We start from the raw sequence: 15294 nt of genomic DNA, 5'->3' as shown, positions 1-15294 counted from the left end.
GTCCGAATCTTCATCTGTTGTCTTCTTCCCTGCTTGAACTTCACTTCTTCCCTTCTTCCTCTAGACTAGACTATTACTTCGTTACTTATTAAATAATTAGGGATTCCCTGCATATTTGTACTATACATCAAGCCTCTGGCTTTTTTTTTCTTCTTCCCCCCCCCCAATGTCCTCTCCACCAAGGGGTTCAACACCCACGACGATGAGCTCGATCGTTCGCTCCTCGCTGCCTCCTCCGACCATATCTCTACTGATATACCCATGTACCCTGATTCTGGGATCTATATTCTCCGTGATTTCGCCGACAGCAGCGGGCTTCCATGCGTTCGAGACCGACATGAATCCCTCGGCCGCCCCCCCACCGCCGCCAAACTACTTCGCCCGGAAAAACAATGTGTTCAATGTCTATTTCGTCAAGGTGGGATGGTTATGGACGACACTAGCGTTTGTCTCGCTGCTGCTCGTGCAGTACGTGTTGGTCAAACCGGTGGCCCAGCGTTCGAGGCGCGTCGGCCAGGCGATCGCGCGCTACTCCCTCGCCACGCTGGTCTGGTACCTTACCACGCAATGGTTTTTTGGGCCTGCGATCATCGATCGAGGGTTCGTGATTACAGGCGGGAAATGCAACGTGTCTGTTGCTCGGCAACAATACCAACATGATCATGAAGGAGGGCATGGACCGATCAGGGAGCTCGAGCACCTCTTTACGGCGGCGGCGTGCAAGGCGGCCGGGGGATCGTGGAGCGGCGGCCATGATGTGAGCGGGCATGTGTTTATGCTGGTCCTCGCGACGGCGATGTTGTCGTTTGAGATGTGGGGGGTCTATGCTTCGGAAGAGAAGGAGAAGGCAACGGACGGCAGTGCGAAGGGCGGCAATGGCAGCAGCAGCGCTCTACGCGTCTGGCCTGCGCGGTTCGTATGGGGTGTTGTCGGGCTGAGCTGGTGGATGCTTTTCATGACGGCCATTTGGTTCCATACCTGGCTGGAGAAGGTGAGAATCCTACTTTTTTTTTTATTTTTTTTCCTTCTTCACGCTGTTTTATCTATCTGGCAACCTACTAACTACCTAGTGGTCTGGCTTGTCGATTGCCCTGGGAACTGTCTATGTGATATATATCCTCCCCCGGACCGCTTCGGCGTGGAGAGAGATCATCGGAATTCCTGGTTTTTAATGTACATATGACAATAGATCTTCTAATGACCCGGTTCTGGTCCCAGATACCCCGATCGAAAGGCTGTCCATTAGCTGTGCCTTGCACAATGATAAGGGATCTAAAAAAGGCGACAAAAACTTACCCCCCGGAATCAACGCCGACGCAAACATCACCTTGGTGATCGGCCGCAGGTCATCCGGCATGGAGTCCTTGGCCATCGAGATTTCCATGTACGGGGTCCACGAGGCGAGGATTGCATCGGCGTATACCTTGAGGTCGACTGCGTGTTCCTTGTCCGTTGCCTGCTCGGCATGGCACTGGATGCCAACGCAGGTGCCGAACTCACGGAAGGCAAGCCGGTGCTTGATGTTGCGGTTGAGATAGTTGTTGACCTCGAAAAGGGAGTCTACAGGTCAGCGTGAACAGTGTAAGTGAACAAAAGTTCAGATAAGACTTACAAATCTGTTGGAAACACTTCCCCGCTAGATTCGCCGCCCACGGCTCTCCAGCATACCAGTGCGCCGTCCACAGCGTCATCCCCAAATCCAACGGGTCACTGGAGACAAAGTGCTCGCCCTTGCGTGCCATGATGCGCTGGTAATCCGCGATTTCGTCGACAAGCACTCGACCCTGAGTCTCACTTTCCTCTCCACTCTTCGCAGTCCCCTCCGCTGCATCCTGCAACAGTCGAAACACCACATACCCATCGATAGGATCCAGGTTCCCCTCCGAGGCAACCAGCGGGTTCGAAAGATCGACGTCCATCTTCCAGACGAGTCGCGGGCGTGACGAGGCCTGACTGCCCCCGAAGAAAAACTTCGGATGGATTGCTTTTGCCAAAGCAACAGCCTGCGCATTGTACTTCGGTTCCCCCGCCGCCAGCGCCAGTCGATTCAACGCAAACATCCATATCGTCAGGTAATGATGGTACTGGCCGTCTCCGTCCGGGCCTGTCGCGTCCAGCTTGCCGATGCGCAAGCCTCCGCCGAGAGGATTCGCATCCGACGCACCGGGTAGGCGTGCAGAACCGTCGCGTGTGCGACCTAGTGTTTCGTGGACGGCGTGGACAAGCTGTTTCGCCAGAACCAGATATCGATCTGATCCTGTAGTTGCTTGTGCTGTAGCAGCAGCAGCAGCAGCAGCCCCCTTCTCTTTATGCATTGTCAACAGGTTGAGAACCCCAAAAGCATCGGTCCACAGGTATCGTCCGCGGTGTCCGCCAGAGGCAGCTGGTGGCGTCCAGGTGTGCGGATCAACGGTCGTGAGGCTGCCATAGATGGATTCCATTGCTGCCGTGAAGCGGTCGAGACGGGAGAGTGCTGCCATTCTGCTCCAGTAGATAATACCTGTTGGCGTTTATAATACGAAAAAAATATAGGTTTCTTATGCAGAGATCGTAGGATGTAGACGACCATGCTGTCATGATGATTTGGGTTACGAGGGATGATCTCATTGCCACCGACTGAACCTAGAAGTATTTTATTTAGCAGTGGAGAGATGATATGCTATGGAAATTGTATAAATCTATTGCCTGTTAGTGCGAATTCTATGAACTTATTTAAATCGAACATGTCGTCGCTCCAGCAACTGTTGACGGCCGCGGCGCAGCCTTTGCCGCCCATCGCGTCGGCGGACTTTGCGGCCCAATTCGACCGTTTCGGCGATTACCAGGTCGTGCTGCTAGGCGACGGTAGCCATGGGACGTCTGAGTTCTATGCGGCACGGGCAGAGATCACAAAGCGGCTGATCGAGCAGCACGGCTTCACGATGGTGGCCGTCGAGGCTGACTGGCCAGATGCGGAGGCCATCGACCGCTACGTGCGGCATCGCCCGGGTCCCAAGGCACACATCGGAGGAAAAGCCGGCCGTTTCGAGCCGTTCAAACGGTTTCCGACATGGATGTGGCGTAACCGCGAGATGCAGGAGCTGGCCGAGTGGATGCGCGAGTACAACGCCCGCCAGCCGGCGGAGAAGCGCGCCGGATTCTACGGGCTGGACCTGTACAGCATGGGTGCGTCGATCCGCGCCGTTATCGACTACCTCGACCGTGTTGATCCGGAGGCCGGCAAGCTGGCTCGCCGCCGGTACGGTTGCCTAGAGCCCTGGGTGGAGGACCCAGCCTCGTACGGGCTGGCCTCACTGCGCGGGATGGAAAATTGTGAGACCCGCGTGCTGCACATGCTGCAGGACCTGCTCGCGAAGCGGATGGAGTACCCCCGCCACGACGCGCACGACGGTGAAGAGTTCCATAGTGGCGAGCAGAACGCCCATGTGGTCCGCGATGCCGAGCAGTACTACAAGGCCATGTACTACAGCTCGGCCTCGTCTTGGACGCTGCGTGACACGCACATGTTCGAGACGCTGCGTCGGATCTTCCAGCACAAGCCAGCGGGCTCCAAGGCCGTCGTCTGGGCGCACAACTCGCACTGCGGTGACGCCCGAGCCACCAGCATGGGAACCCGCCGCAACGAGGTCAACATCGGCCAGCTGTGCCGTGAGGGATTCGGTCGCGACAACGTTGCCATCATCGGCTGCGGAACACACACGGGCACCGTCGCCGCTGCCCACGAGTGGGACGAAGACATGCAAGTTATGTCCGTCAACCCCTCGCGCAGCGACAGCTGGGAGATCCTCGCCCACAACACGGGCATCCCCCGGTTCCTGCTCGACCTGCGAAAGGACCGGCTGGATCCCACGCTGCGCTCTGCGCTCGCCGCGGAAAAGAACCGCCTCGAGCGCTTCATCGGCGTCATCTACCGACCGGACTCAGAACGCGTCTCCCACTATTCGCAGGCTTTCCTTCACAACCAGTTCGACGCGTACGTCTGGTTCGACCGTACCGAGGCCGTCAAACCCCTCGAGGTCATCCAGCCAGCCACGCCACTTGGAGCCGGGGAGACATATCCATTTGGACTCTAGTTTCCAATGGAATCATCACGTCCAATCAATATTGATAGAATTTCTTCTCGGTTAAGGTGGGGTGATCTGGTTTGATCTGAAGACTGACGTCTAAGCTTGGCACACCCACACACATAATTAGTATAACAGTTCAAGAATGCGAGAGTAGACTTAGAGTTAGAATAGAAACCCCGATCATCAACTCTTCATCCTGTTCATTCTGCAGTATTCGCTGTAAGGGCGCTCTGTTGTGGGTGACCGACGCGAGCTCCTGACGTCAAGCGGTTTGTTTACTTTGCCCGTTTTGTTTACGCCTCACTTTGCCGCCTTTTCCTCCCAGCTCCATCCCTTCGTTGATGCCTTGGAACCCCCCAAGAACCCTCCCCAAACGGACTTCGATAGTTTTAATTCCAGGAGAAACAAAAACAGCTGTCTCTGTACCCGCTTTGAATCGATCGAGATGGCGGTTCGCCGCTCTGCCCGTTTGAGGGGCCGCCAGACGTCCGCCGAGGTGAGTTTTCAACGCCCCCGTCCAAAGGAGCAGGACTTGCGTTGGCAGGAGTTGCTGAACGAAATTCTTCTCGTGTAGGTAGAGGAACCGATTTCTTACCCTCAAGTTGCCGATAAGTTATCGTCCGTCGTGGAGCGCGAGGAGACCCCGGATATCAAGCCACAGCCTCAGGCGAATCCCCCCAACACCACTACTCCCGTTTTCACTCCCGTGAAATCATTCCTTCCGATGAAAAAGACTCCTAAGACTGCCGAAAGGAAGGACTTCGCGGTCAAGACGCCTACCACGGCCTTTGCGGTGCGTCCTCCACGCGAGGAGATGCACCCAAGCAAGGTCCACCAGAGCACCACCAAGCAGGCGGATTCGGGTCTGATTCTGGGCTTCAACCCGGTGAAGAGGGATGCTAAGGGAAATGTGATCAAGGAGAGTGTGATGCAAAACACCCCATCGAAATTAAAAGCGTCTCCTTCTAGCCAGATGGGCACTCCAGGCTTCGAGTTCAAGTTTTCCTGCCACGAGTCTCAGCTGAGTGATGAGGCGAAGAAACTCATGGACACGGTCCGCGAGGATGCCGCCCGCATCAAAGCTCAGATGGTTCAAGACAAGACTAAGCACGCTCGCCAGGAAGCTGAGGAGGAAAATCTACAAGGCGATCGCCTCATCGCCAAACCGAAGGGCAAGGTAGGCCGGTTCAGTGACGTGCACATGGCCGAGTTCAAGAAGATGGACTCTATCGCGGGACACGCGTCGGCGTACAGAGCTGCACCGGGCCGCTTCCAGCCCGTCACCAAGTCGCTTAAGAGGACTAATTCCAAAGCGCGTCTGGACGAGCCGGAGTCCTCCCGCAATAACGAAAAGAGCCTTTCCACGACGCCCTCCAAGTCGCCCTCGAAGCTGCCAGCGCCTGCATTCGAATCAGCCGCCAGCGTGAAGCGTGTCAAGCACTCGGCCGCTGAAGATACTTCGACTGGTCGCCCTTCATCGCGTGATGGCAAGACCGCTACTCCAGGCGCAAACCTGGCCCTTCCACGCCCCCGTCCTTCGATGAGGCCTTCCCTGATGACCCCCACCAAGTCCTCGATGGCGCGTTTCTCAAGCGCCCGGCCCATCAGAACTTCCATGATTCCTTCTCTGACACAGTCCCCGGGCTCCAAGGCGATTGCGGCTCCGCACACCCCCAAGACCGAGTTCAACCCCAGACTCAAGAGCAAGGTTCCTACTCTCAATAATCTCAAGTCCATTTTGCGTCGTCACCAGCCTCTTTTCTCCAAAGATCCAGCCAAGATCGCTGCCGGTACACACGTGGCCGACCCTGATTTCACCTTCGATATGTTGGTGAAAACATCCCGCCCTGACGACGACGCTGCTCAGACGCCTTCTCCCAAGAAGCGTGTCGAGTTCACCCCCATCGTCAAGTCGTCGCATCTTGAAGTCGCCCAGGCGTCTCCCTCACCTTCGAAGATCCCCACTGCCAGGACGCCCATGGACGTCGTTTACCCTACTCTCCCGACCCTGACCCCCGAGAAGGATGCTGTTATAACCAAGTCGAACACCGCAAGCATCCGTAAGGTCCGACCCTCGGTGGCTGCCGAGAAGCCTGCTGCCGAGAAGCGAAGCGTTGAGAAGTCAGCCGTCGAGAAGTTTACCCTTGAGAAACCGCTCCCTGCGTTGCCTGATTTCCCCGCCGTCCCTCATGGCCTTGCCAACAAGAACACTGCCCGTCGGGGAACCACCGAAGAGACCCAGCCCTTGGAGCAACAACAGAAGCGCTCGGTCTCTCTTTCGAACTTTCCTGCCGTCCCCCATGGGATCATCAACAAGATGAGAGCCCGCCTGGAAGGTGAAAAGGCGCGGTCTGCCTCCGGCACGCACACAGACCTGGCCTCGATGCCCAAGTTCCCCGCCGTCCCCCACGGGATCATCAACAAGAAGAGAGCTCGCCAGGAGACCGATGACACCCCGGACGCCGAGAATGTTCCTCCCGCTACTGCCGTGGAGCTGACTCCCGATGGCCGCAGTGCCAAGCGGATGAAGATGAGCGTGCCATCGCCCATCAAAGATGTGCCAACCCCCAGCCCTGTCAAGGTCATTCGGTCCATGACCCCCGGTCGGTCCCGTCTTCAGGGAACTCCCACCAGGGGCGGGACCCCAGGCAGCGCTCGGGCGAAGGGCAAGAACGTTCTCACCCTCAGCCGCCTGAACATGCTCTCCAAGCCGAAGAACCGTTCCTAGACGGACAACCAACCACCACCCCCTTTTTTCTTTTCCATTCAACCTTTGTTTCCATCTCTCTATGAAGATTGGGATCGCAGTGTATTGGAATGTCTGTTCTTCTACTACATATTACACCTCCCCCCCGTCACGGGCGACGACTAGATGTTGGAGCCGCATGTATCTAATAGGTCTCTTCTTTTCTTCTTTCCCTTATTCCCTCAATATTTGAGATCTCACGGCGCCAAGGCATCCGGGTGTGCTGGTCATGTTTTTTCTTTTTATTTTGTACCTGTGTCAAATGGCGTTTGGATGTCTAATGAAAGTCACGATTCTACCACGTATCTCTCTCTCTTTTTTCTTTACATTTGTAGAAGATTGAAAAATGATTAGGGTCTACATATTAGCATTAATCTATGCAGAGCCATAGAAGCACATCTCATCAATCGTGTCTTTCGCTGAACTGAGATCAAAATCGAGGATCAGACAAGGGGGTAGGTAGGATGGTATATGCAATCAAGGCGTAGGGGAATAATAAAAGAGAAAGAGAAAGGAGGAAAAAAAAAAGAGATAAATGAGATAGGGTAAGAATACAAGGGGTTAACGTAACAGGGTTGATTTTTCGAGGCGTACGTGAGGAAGGGTATAAGAGGTAGAGGGAGAGAGGGAGGGAGGGAGGGGGAATTGATTATCCCTTCATGGATTCCAGGAAAGAGTCGAGGTTATACTCCTCCTGGTACTGCCGGTCGTCCCAGAGCTCGCCGAGATCATCGAGCCAGCCCTTCTTGCCCTTTTCTTTGACCTCGCCGTCAATGTCGACCATGTCGACCTCGTTGCCGGCGACGTGGTCGGTGGGTTTCTCTGCCCCTTCGGCCGTCTCGCCCAGGTTGAAGAGATCCAGAAGCTGGTCGGTGTCCATGGTGCCGAGGCCGGCGTTCTGCTGATTGACCACCGTGGAGGCAACGTCGATCTTGAACCGTTGTAGACTGTTTCGTTAGTTCATCATAAAAAAGAAGAAGAAAAAAAAAAAGAGAAACCGATCCATGAGAAGAGGGGGGGACCTACTTTAAGATCTTCTCCTCCAGCGTTCCCCGAGTGATCAACCGGTAGACGTTGACAACCTTCTTCTGACCGATTCGATGCGCGCGATCCATGGCCTGGATGTCCTTCTGCGGGTTCCAGTCGTGTTCGACAAAGATGACGGTGTCTGCACCCGTGAGGTTCAGCCCCAACCCACCCACACTGGTAGTCAGGAGGAGGACATCGTAGCTGGGGTCGGTGTTGAATCTGTTGACGATGTCTTGGCGACGAGTGGCTTCCACGCTGCCGTCGAGCCGGAGGTACTGCACCGAGGGGAGAAGCTTCTTGAGCACATCATTCTGTACGATGTCCAGCATCTCCTTCATCTGGCAGAAGACCAGGGCGCGATGCGGGCTGACGTAGCTGGCGCCCGTGTCCAGCTCGCCCTCCGCCGAGCGATCGGCGCCAATGCCGCAGTCGAGAAGCAGGTCGCGGAGCGCCGTCAGTTTGGGCGCATGCGACACGTCGCGGATATTCGACTGTTTGTTGTGCAGGTACGTCTGCACCTCGTTATACTGCTTGTGGCCCTCCTTGACGACCAGGGCGGGGGAGTTGCACAGCCGGCGCATATACTGCAGCGCCTGGAAGATGTGCTCCTTGTCGGACTTTTCGGTGCTGCCCACCTTTTCTGCCAGCTCCTTCTGTTCCTTCTTGGTGAAGTCTTCAAAGAGCTTCTTCTGCAGCTCGCTCGGATCGCAGTAATAGTTCTGGATGATCTTTGGCGGCAGATCGTTCAAGACTTCTTCCTTGAGACGGCGCAGCAGGAAGGGGAGCACCTGTTTGTGGAGGGCCTCAATGGCCAACGCCCCGGCCTCCTGTTCCTTGGAGGACGACTTGCTAAACCGGCTGGCGGCGATCGGTTTGGCGAACCGATCGAGGAAGACCTTCTCCGTCCCGAGGAAACCGGGCATGAGGAAATCGAAGAGCGACCACAGCTCCAGCACGTTGTTCTGGATCGGAGTTCCCGACAGGATCAACCGATGATTGCTCACCAGGCGCTTCACGGCCATGGTGATCTTGGCCTTGGGGTTCTTGATGAGGTGGCCTTCGTCCAGCACGCAGTAGTTCCAGCTGATCGGGCTCAGGACAGCGGCATCGTTGCGACAGATATCGTACGAGGTGATGACGATATCAGCACTCTCCAGTCTCGCCTGCTTGGCGGAGCGTTCGGCGGGGGGTCCGACGTAGGTGACACAAGAGAGGAAGGGGGCGTACTGCTTGATCTCTTGCTCCCAATGACCCGACAGGGAGGGCGGGCAGACAATGAGAGACGGGAGCTTCCTGACCTCGGGAGCTTGAGATTTGGCAAACTCCTCGGCTCGAATGTGATGGTCGCTTGCCACGATGCAGATGGTCTGTAGAGTCTTCCCGAGACCCATGTCATCACAAAGAATGCCGTGCAGGTTGTATCGGTTGAGGAAGGCCAGCCAGTTGACCCCATCCTGCTGGTACGGACGGAGCTCCGCCTTGATGGTGACGGGGATGTCAAACGCCTCCACCTTCCGGGCGTCGAGCATCTGCGACATGAACTTTCGTTCCCGGTCTCGACCCTTGAGCAACTCCTCCGAGAGGCCCGGGGGGTCGGGAATGCCGGCCTCAAGAGGCACGAGCTTGACGAGAGTGGCAAAGGAAGTCGTGGCGAGGAGGCGGATATCATTGTCTGAATCACTCATCCGTCCGAGCACGGGGACGACCAGGAAAATCACATAGGGTAGTATGCCATCCTCCATCACGTGGATGAGATGGTAGATGCACTCGATTGCTCCCTGGCGGTGATGGACGTCCAGGGCATTGTTGATGGTCGGGAGAACCTTTTCGACCAGCATCGTCATACCTTCCACCGAGATGACGCTACAGAGCGTGGCGAAGCACTTGGCAGCCGCATATCGGATGACCGACAGTTGACACTGCAGCGCTTTGGCGATGATGGGCATGAGGTTGATCACCCATGGATAGAGACCAGAGTGAAACCGGGGCAACAGGGCACGCAGCGTCGAGAGTCCATCCACGATCTCCTGGCCAAGCTCATTCTCTGGGTCGTAGATACTCGTCGGCAGATCGCCGGTGAGTGCGTCGCGCAGGGGTCGTTCGATCAGGCTCGCCAGGTTGGGGACCTTATCCAGCAGCTCCGCACCGAAGCGGACCGCCAGTTGCTCGAGGGCATCCTTTGCGCCTCTGCGCATGATTCGGGCTTCTTTGGCCTCCCGTTCAAACTTGGCGGCATCCGGGTGGTCACGTCGATCTTCTTCCTTGCGTAGGGACAGGATTGATTTCTCGAGACTGACATTGTGGTGAAACTCGGGGGTTTCGGACGTGTCCACGCAGCAGTATTTCACCAGGTTGCCGATGATCTTGTCCACCGGGCCACGTTTGGCGGCGGTGGTGTAGTAAGCCACCAGGGAGGCGACCGCAGTGGCGGAGCGCTGCTGTAGCTCGACGTTCTCTTCCTTCTTGATGCTATCCATCATGCCCTTGATGATATGGCCGGGCTTCTTGGGAATGTCCTGCAGAGCAACGAGGGCTCCCGCGGCTGCGGCTCGAATGCGCATGTCCCGTTGCTCGCGGATGTTCTTGGCTTCCTCGATTGCCGATTCCGCAGTGGCGCGCGTATCCTTCAAGACCTGGATGGCAGTGATGCGCTGGGCCGGCGTCAAGCTCTTCTTCAACCGTTCAAAGTCCGCACCGATCACCTTTTCGGCATCGGCCAGGGAGAAGGCGTTGGGACCAGCTTCCGGGTCACCCTGGACAACCACGGCCAGAACCGGCAACCGGGAGCCGGGCACATGAGCATGGTCTCGGAAGGTGTTGAGCAGAGAGTGACACTGTGCGCGAGCAACATGGAGGTAACAGGCCACGTCACTGTACCAGGCCGGCCGGTCGGACTCGATGATGGGCCGCAGACGGTCACACAGAGACGCAACGTACTTGCTCTCCGGACCCGATATTTTGGCGTACTCTTCCACCACCATGGTGGCCGACAGCTGGGAAGTGGATGCCGGGAACCGGAGTCCCTCGACGATGGAGTCCCACATACTGGGCAGGTCATGCCGATCCCAAACGGCCAACAGCTGACCCAAGGCCTTCGCGGCGTAGATCTTGGACCGGAGCATCGTATCGGCACCTACAAGATCGATGTCACCCTGGAGCATATGGCCGTCCACATTATGTGATGAAGGAGAAGCTGGCGCCTCCTTCTTTTCAGACTTGCGCCGACGCCCCTTGACCGGTTCGGGGCCAGCAGCGGCCGCTGGGGAGGACCGGGCTGGAGCAGCGGTCGCCTGCGAGTAGGGAACGCCGGATGGTTTGATGAAAAGCGAGGCATTCATGGGGATCGGGTACCTGGGGACACCAAACGGGCCCAGACTCAATGCGACGAGGGGTTGGATCTGGGTTGAGAATTCCGCTTCCGACTGGAAGAAACGACGCTGCTGCAGGCCTTTGAGCAATTCCGCCCAAACCTGGAGAGACAACTTGAGTACGCCCTCGTTGCGCTCGACCAGCAAGTTCTGAAAGATCAGACGCATGGCCTTCCCATCGACCCAATGGTTCGTGCCTTCGCCTTCCAGTTGCAAGAAGGTCATGAGGGCGCGGAGAACGGCGGAGCGGACGCTGGTGATGGTGTGTCGCAGGAAGGGATAGAGACGGGGGACCAGCTTCTCAAAGGAGGACTCGGGATCATGGGCCGCATTGGCCTTCATGGCATCGAGGACCTCTTGGAATGTGCACAGCTTGGCGAGGAGATCCATGACGGACCCGGTACTCGCGCTCAGGTCATCTTGCAGGTTCGAGAGGCAGTCCCACACGATATTCATCAGGAGACTGAGGGTACCCTGGCGCGAAGTGACAAACTCCTCGGCGATGGGGATGAGGGTTGCCGCACTGACGGCACGGACATCGTCATCGTAGTCGCCCAAACCCTTCATGACGGCTTCCAGGACGCCGTCCATGAGCTTCGTGTCCTTGATGAGGAGGTCTTTGCGAACGGCGACCAGGTAGCGCAGCCCAATCATGCCACCGTGACAGACCTCCCAGACTGGACGATCCAGGGCCAGATCCGCTTGCATGATGATGCGGTGGAGGATGCGATAGACCGAAATGACGGATCTCGAGGGTAGATGGGACAGCAGGGCACCCAAGGTCTGACCCACCGTCTCGCGGATGGGGGCCACGACGTTGTCGGAGATGTAGTCGCCGAAGCGATCGAGCATGAAGACGCAGAGCAATCGACAGGCGAGGTCGTCGAGCCACTTGCGATTGAGAGCGTTGTTCTCGGCTCGGCTCTTGCCCTGGAGACGACCGGCTCCGGCGCCTTGGACGCGGATGACCTCGCGCAGGGCCATGGCGGCGCCGTGACGGATCTCCCAGTTGGGATCGAACAGATCGACCTGCAGGAACTCGCACATGTGTTCGTACGGCCAGCAGAGTCCGTGCTCATCGACCTCCGGTTGGATGATGGGCTTCTCGGGGGCGATGGGGCCCTTGAACTCGGACACGATCTTGGAGTCATCGTCGCCCCCCGAGCGGTCGAGCGAAAAATAATCCGGTTTGGTGTCGCCGTTGGCTTCTTCGCCGTTTTCCTCCGTCTTGACCGGGTGCGGTGTCGCTATCGAGGGCGAGGCAGCCACCATCTCTGAGGGACGGCGCGAGGAAGACGACAAGTCGACCACGCGGACTTTGCTGGCGCCTAATTTGGCGTGCTGCTTATTCTTGCGCTTGAGCTGATTGAGCTGTCGCTTACTGAGACCCGCCTCCTCCCCGTTGTTGGGGTGTGGTTCACTCGGCGACATGACGCCTGCCGGGGGGGCACGCAAGGCTTTATCCCGCACCAAAACCGAGGGCAAGGACTCTTCAGGGGCGGGGGGGGGGAGTGAGAGCTTCAGGACGGGCTCGGCGTCGGCCGATGGCTCGTCATCGAGGTAATTCAGCGCCAGACCCAAGCGAGGGTAGAGGGTTTTCTTCTGCAGCTGCAGTCTCGCCGTCGGGTCCATGGCGGCCAGCGAGTACTCATGCTCCTTGCCTGCACTGCCGAGCAGCTTCTTGCCATGCTTCAGGACGGCGGTAAGGTCGAGCGTATCTAATCGGAGCGAGTCCTCGGGCGCCAGCGGCTGCGGCTCCTCCGGTTTGATGTCCATGTCGTCGTCGCCACCCTCATCCTCTGTATCCTCCGGCTTCTTGATCAGCTCGCCATCCTCCTCGTTCGGGTCATACAGCTCCGCGTTGGCCACGATCAGCCCCATGGCGCGGGCGGCGGCCGTCCGCGTGTCCCACGACTTGGACCGTAGATAGGGGACAATACGCCCCAGCAGGTTGAACAGCTCATCGGGGTGCTGCTTCTGGACATCTGCCAACTGCTGGGCGGCCGTGTTCCGGATCAGCTGCGTACTTCCTGTTTCCAGGAGCCTGTCGAGCGTCGTGATGATGAGTCAGCATGCCAGTTACTAATCAACAAAAATATCACATGACATATAGTCACGTGTATGTGAAATATCATGTGATCAAACTCACGTGACCAAGCGATCTAGTCTAAACCCCGTCCAGTTAGCGCCAGCGTCGGTCGGAATTGGCAGATCTTCTTACCTGGAAGTCATGGCGCCCGCTCCGCCTGTCACTCGCCAGACGCGAAAAAAAAAAAAAAAAGGTGTGAGAGCAAGAGGTTATTCGGTCGAAGAGGGGGGATTTTTTTTTTAAAAAAAAAAAAAAAAAAAAAAAAAAAATAAGTGAAAAGAAAAGGAAAGGGGAAGAAAAAAAGAATTCACGATATTCGACAGACAAGGAAATTAGAAGATATCGGACGCGAAAGACGCATTGAGAGAAGCACAACGTCGCGATGCGCCCGATGCGGTAATATAGCAGGGGGATCCGGACGACGCGTTGGAAGGTCCCGGCGGAGGGGCAGGGCGTGGATTTAGCAGTGGTAGGTAGGGGGAGGGAGCCAAGGATGATCTGGCAGCACGGAGAGTGCCTGCGTTGGCCTTGGATGCTGCAGGGGGAAGACTGATCCAGGGGGGGGGCAACTGCGGTGTCTCGGCCCGGGTCAACTTGACGGGCAGTCGTGAGGGTCGTGACGCTGCGCTGGGAGATCATCGAGAAGGTTGTTCGAGGTTACGCCGGCTGTTTATATCATTGGGGACATCTTTGGGCCTGGCGCGCCTTCCCATGTTTGCGCGCCGCAGTCTAGGCTGGTTTGGGCCTTAGCGCCGCCACCCTGCGTCAAAGAGTTTGCATTCCGTCACGTGATTGATGCCTTGTCGACACCTGATTGTACGGAGTCCAACTGTCCAAGTACTGTACAGTGTCCACTGTCCAGTGTCAGTTACTACACTGTACAGTGGACAGTCCAGTGTACAGTGTACACTACAAATACTACATGTACACTATTGAGTCTACGCTCTGTACGATTGATCGATTCTCTGTTGTTTCTCGCAGGTAACTCTGAGTCAGCGCTGCTGCGTCATCAGATGCCGGATTACATGCCAGAGAAAAGCCAGATGGCCTCATCCAGGGATTTGATAGACGTCTTTCCCGACAGACAGCGAGTTTTTACGGCGTTGAGAACCTCCTCTATAAAATGCAACGTCTACGGAGTACTCCGTACATCACCTTAGTACCTGGTGGAAGATGAGTTGTCTCCAATCAGAGTATTGCTATTGCACTTCGTAAGCAGAAATACCAGACCATACTCAAGTCTAATAGTCTATATATTGATGTCATTTCTCATTTCTCTCATTTCTCTTATTTATTTCGATTTCGACTGCTTAATCGAATAGACTGTAGTTCCCTACCCATGAATATCTACGGAGAAGGGGGGAAAACACCGAGTAATACTGGACTTATAAGTTGAAGTAGACACTTCGTATTGAGACATCCAAATGATCGCCATCGCCATTTTCTATACAGACAAGGGCTCCATCGTGGGAAAACAAACAAAGCTGAGAAAAGACTGCAGAAAAACCCATCGATCCTTTGCTCCCCGAATACCCTTCAAGACCGTGCTGCTAACACAGCTGCCGACTCTTCGTCTTTCCCTAACAGCCCTAGACTGCGGATCTGTTCTGCCTTGGGTGCGTTCTCGCGCGGGTGTGCCGCCTCGGCCTTGCGGAAGGCCGCCTGCATCTTCATCGTCCGGAGAGCCTATACCAAGCATGCTCGTTAGCATTTAGAATTTCATCCATTAACCGTATACAACTGTATACAGCCATCAATCCATCCATCACAGCTCGATTCGTGCGATCCCGATCATCCTTGCGTACCTCTTTCCGGTGGTGGAGGCACTCGTAGTAATCCTCCAGAGCAGGCGCGCACTTCTGCTTGCCAGCCTCCCCCTCTCCCGAATTGACTACATAGCAGCCGAGCACTTCCTGCCAGAAGGTAAAACAGCGCGAGGGGCCTAAAAGCACAGAGACGTTAGCTGTAAAATGTCGAGGAAGGTCAAGCAAGCAC

At 56.3% G+C, this 15294-nt stretch overlaps 7 protein-coding genes across 7 annotated transcripts in view; 3 read left to right on the top strand and 4 right to left on the bottom strand.

Moving 5' to 3' along the window:
* The first annotated feature begins 41 nt into the window (after window positions 1–41).
* Window positions 42–1233, top strand: ASPZODRAFT_131164 (hypothetical protein). The gene is made up of 2 exons (XM_022722684.1): window positions 42–991; window positions 1071–1233. Exons 1-2 carry the CDS (start codon window positions 167–169, stop codon window positions 1170–1172), a joined length of 927 nt encoding a protein of 308 aa, XP_022582131.1. The 5' UTR covers window positions 42–166; the 3' UTR covers window positions 1173–1233.
* Window positions 1113–1410, bottom strand: ASPZODRAFT_131162 (hypothetical protein). Its single transcript, XM_022722683.1, has one exon. The coding sequence runs from the start codon at window positions 1370–1372 to the stop codon at window positions 1169–1171; it is 204 nt and encodes a 67-aa protein (XP_022582130.1). The 5' UTR covers window positions 1373–1410; the 3' UTR covers window positions 1113–1168.
* ASPZODRAFT_131161 (hypothetical protein) lies at window positions 1305–2594 on the bottom strand. Its single transcript, XM_022722682.1, has one exon. It carries the CDS (start codon window positions 2478–2480, stop codon window positions 1497–1499), a length of 984 nt encoding a protein of 327 aa, XP_022582129.1. The 5' UTR covers window positions 2481–2594; the 3' UTR covers window positions 1305–1496.
* Window positions 2595–2723: 129 nt separating this feature from the next.
* On the top strand, window positions 2724–4073 carry ASPZODRAFT_15072 (hypothetical protein; the record flags this gene model as incomplete). Its single annotated transcript, XM_022725655.1, has 1 exon — window positions 2724–4073. One exon carries the CDS (start codon window positions 2724–2726, stop codon window positions 4071–4073), a length of 1350 nt encoding a protein of 449 aa, XP_022582128.1.
* Window positions 4074–4512: 439 nt separating this feature from the next.
* On the top strand, window positions 4513–6795 carry ASPZODRAFT_64279 (hypothetical protein; the record flags this gene model as incomplete). The annotated part of the gene is made up of 3 exons (XM_022729219.1): window positions 4513–4563; window positions 4723–6144; window positions 6412–6795. The coding sequence occupies 3 exons, from the start codon at window positions 4513–4515 to the stop codon at window positions 6793–6795; spliced, it is 1857 nt and encodes a 618-aa protein (XP_022582127.1).
* Window positions 6796–7462: 667 nt separating this feature from the next.
* On the bottom strand, window positions 7463–13442 carry ASPZODRAFT_141201 (hypothetical protein; the record flags this gene model as incomplete). Its single annotated transcript, XM_022724728.1, has 4 exons — window positions 7463–7760; window positions 7840–13254; window positions 13360–13377; window positions 13432–13442. 4 exons carry the CDS (start codon window positions 13440–13442, stop codon window positions 7463–7465), a joined length of 5742 nt encoding a protein of 1913 aa, XP_022582126.1.
* Window positions 13443–14696: 1254 nt separating this feature from the next.
* The window catches only part of ASPZODRAFT_94255 (hypothetical protein), an 872-nt gene continuing 274 nt past the window's right edge, over window positions 14697–15294 (bottom strand). Inside the window, exons 2-3 of the mRNA XM_022730480.1 lie at window positions 15105–15241; window positions 14697–14985 (exon numbers count right to left, since the gene is read on the bottom strand). Of these exons, the coding sequence (XP_022582125.1) occupies window positions 14836–14985; window positions 15105–15241 (287 nt within the window). The 3' untranslated portion in view covers window positions 14697–14835. The remainder of the gene's footprint in view (window positions 14986–15104; window positions 15242–15294) is intronic.

Source organism: Penicilliopsis zonata (genome assembly GCF_001890105.1).
Source record: "Penicilliopsis zonata CBS 506.65 unplaced genomic scaffold ASPZOscaffold_5, whole genome shotgun sequence".
Taxonomy (NCBI): domain Eukaryota; kingdom Fungi; phylum Ascomycota; class Eurotiomycetes; order Eurotiales; family Aspergillaceae; genus Penicilliopsis; species Penicilliopsis zonata.
This window is presented reverse-complemented; position numbering and strand designations above follow the sequence as displayed.

What these genes read in the sequence shown, in the direction of transcription:
- ASPZODRAFT_131164 (XM_022722684.1), top strand. Translation starts at nt 167, where the DNA reads ATGTCCTCTCCACCAAGGGGTTCAACACCCACGACGATGAGCTCGATC. An exon ending in TCCATACCTGGCTGGAGAAG is followed by an intron (nt 992 to 1,070) that starts GTGAGAATCCTA and finishes CTAACTACCTAG; the next exon opens with TGGTCTGGCTTGTCGATTGC.
- ASPZODRAFT_131162 (XM_022722683.1), bottom strand. Translation starts at nt 1,372, where the DNA reads ATGGCCAAGGACTCCATGCCGGATGACCTGCGGCCGATCACCAAGGTG.
- ASPZODRAFT_131161 (XM_022722682.1), bottom strand. Translation starts at nt 2,480, where the DNA reads ATGGCAGCACTCTCCCGTCTCGACCGCTTCACGGCAGCAATGGAATCC.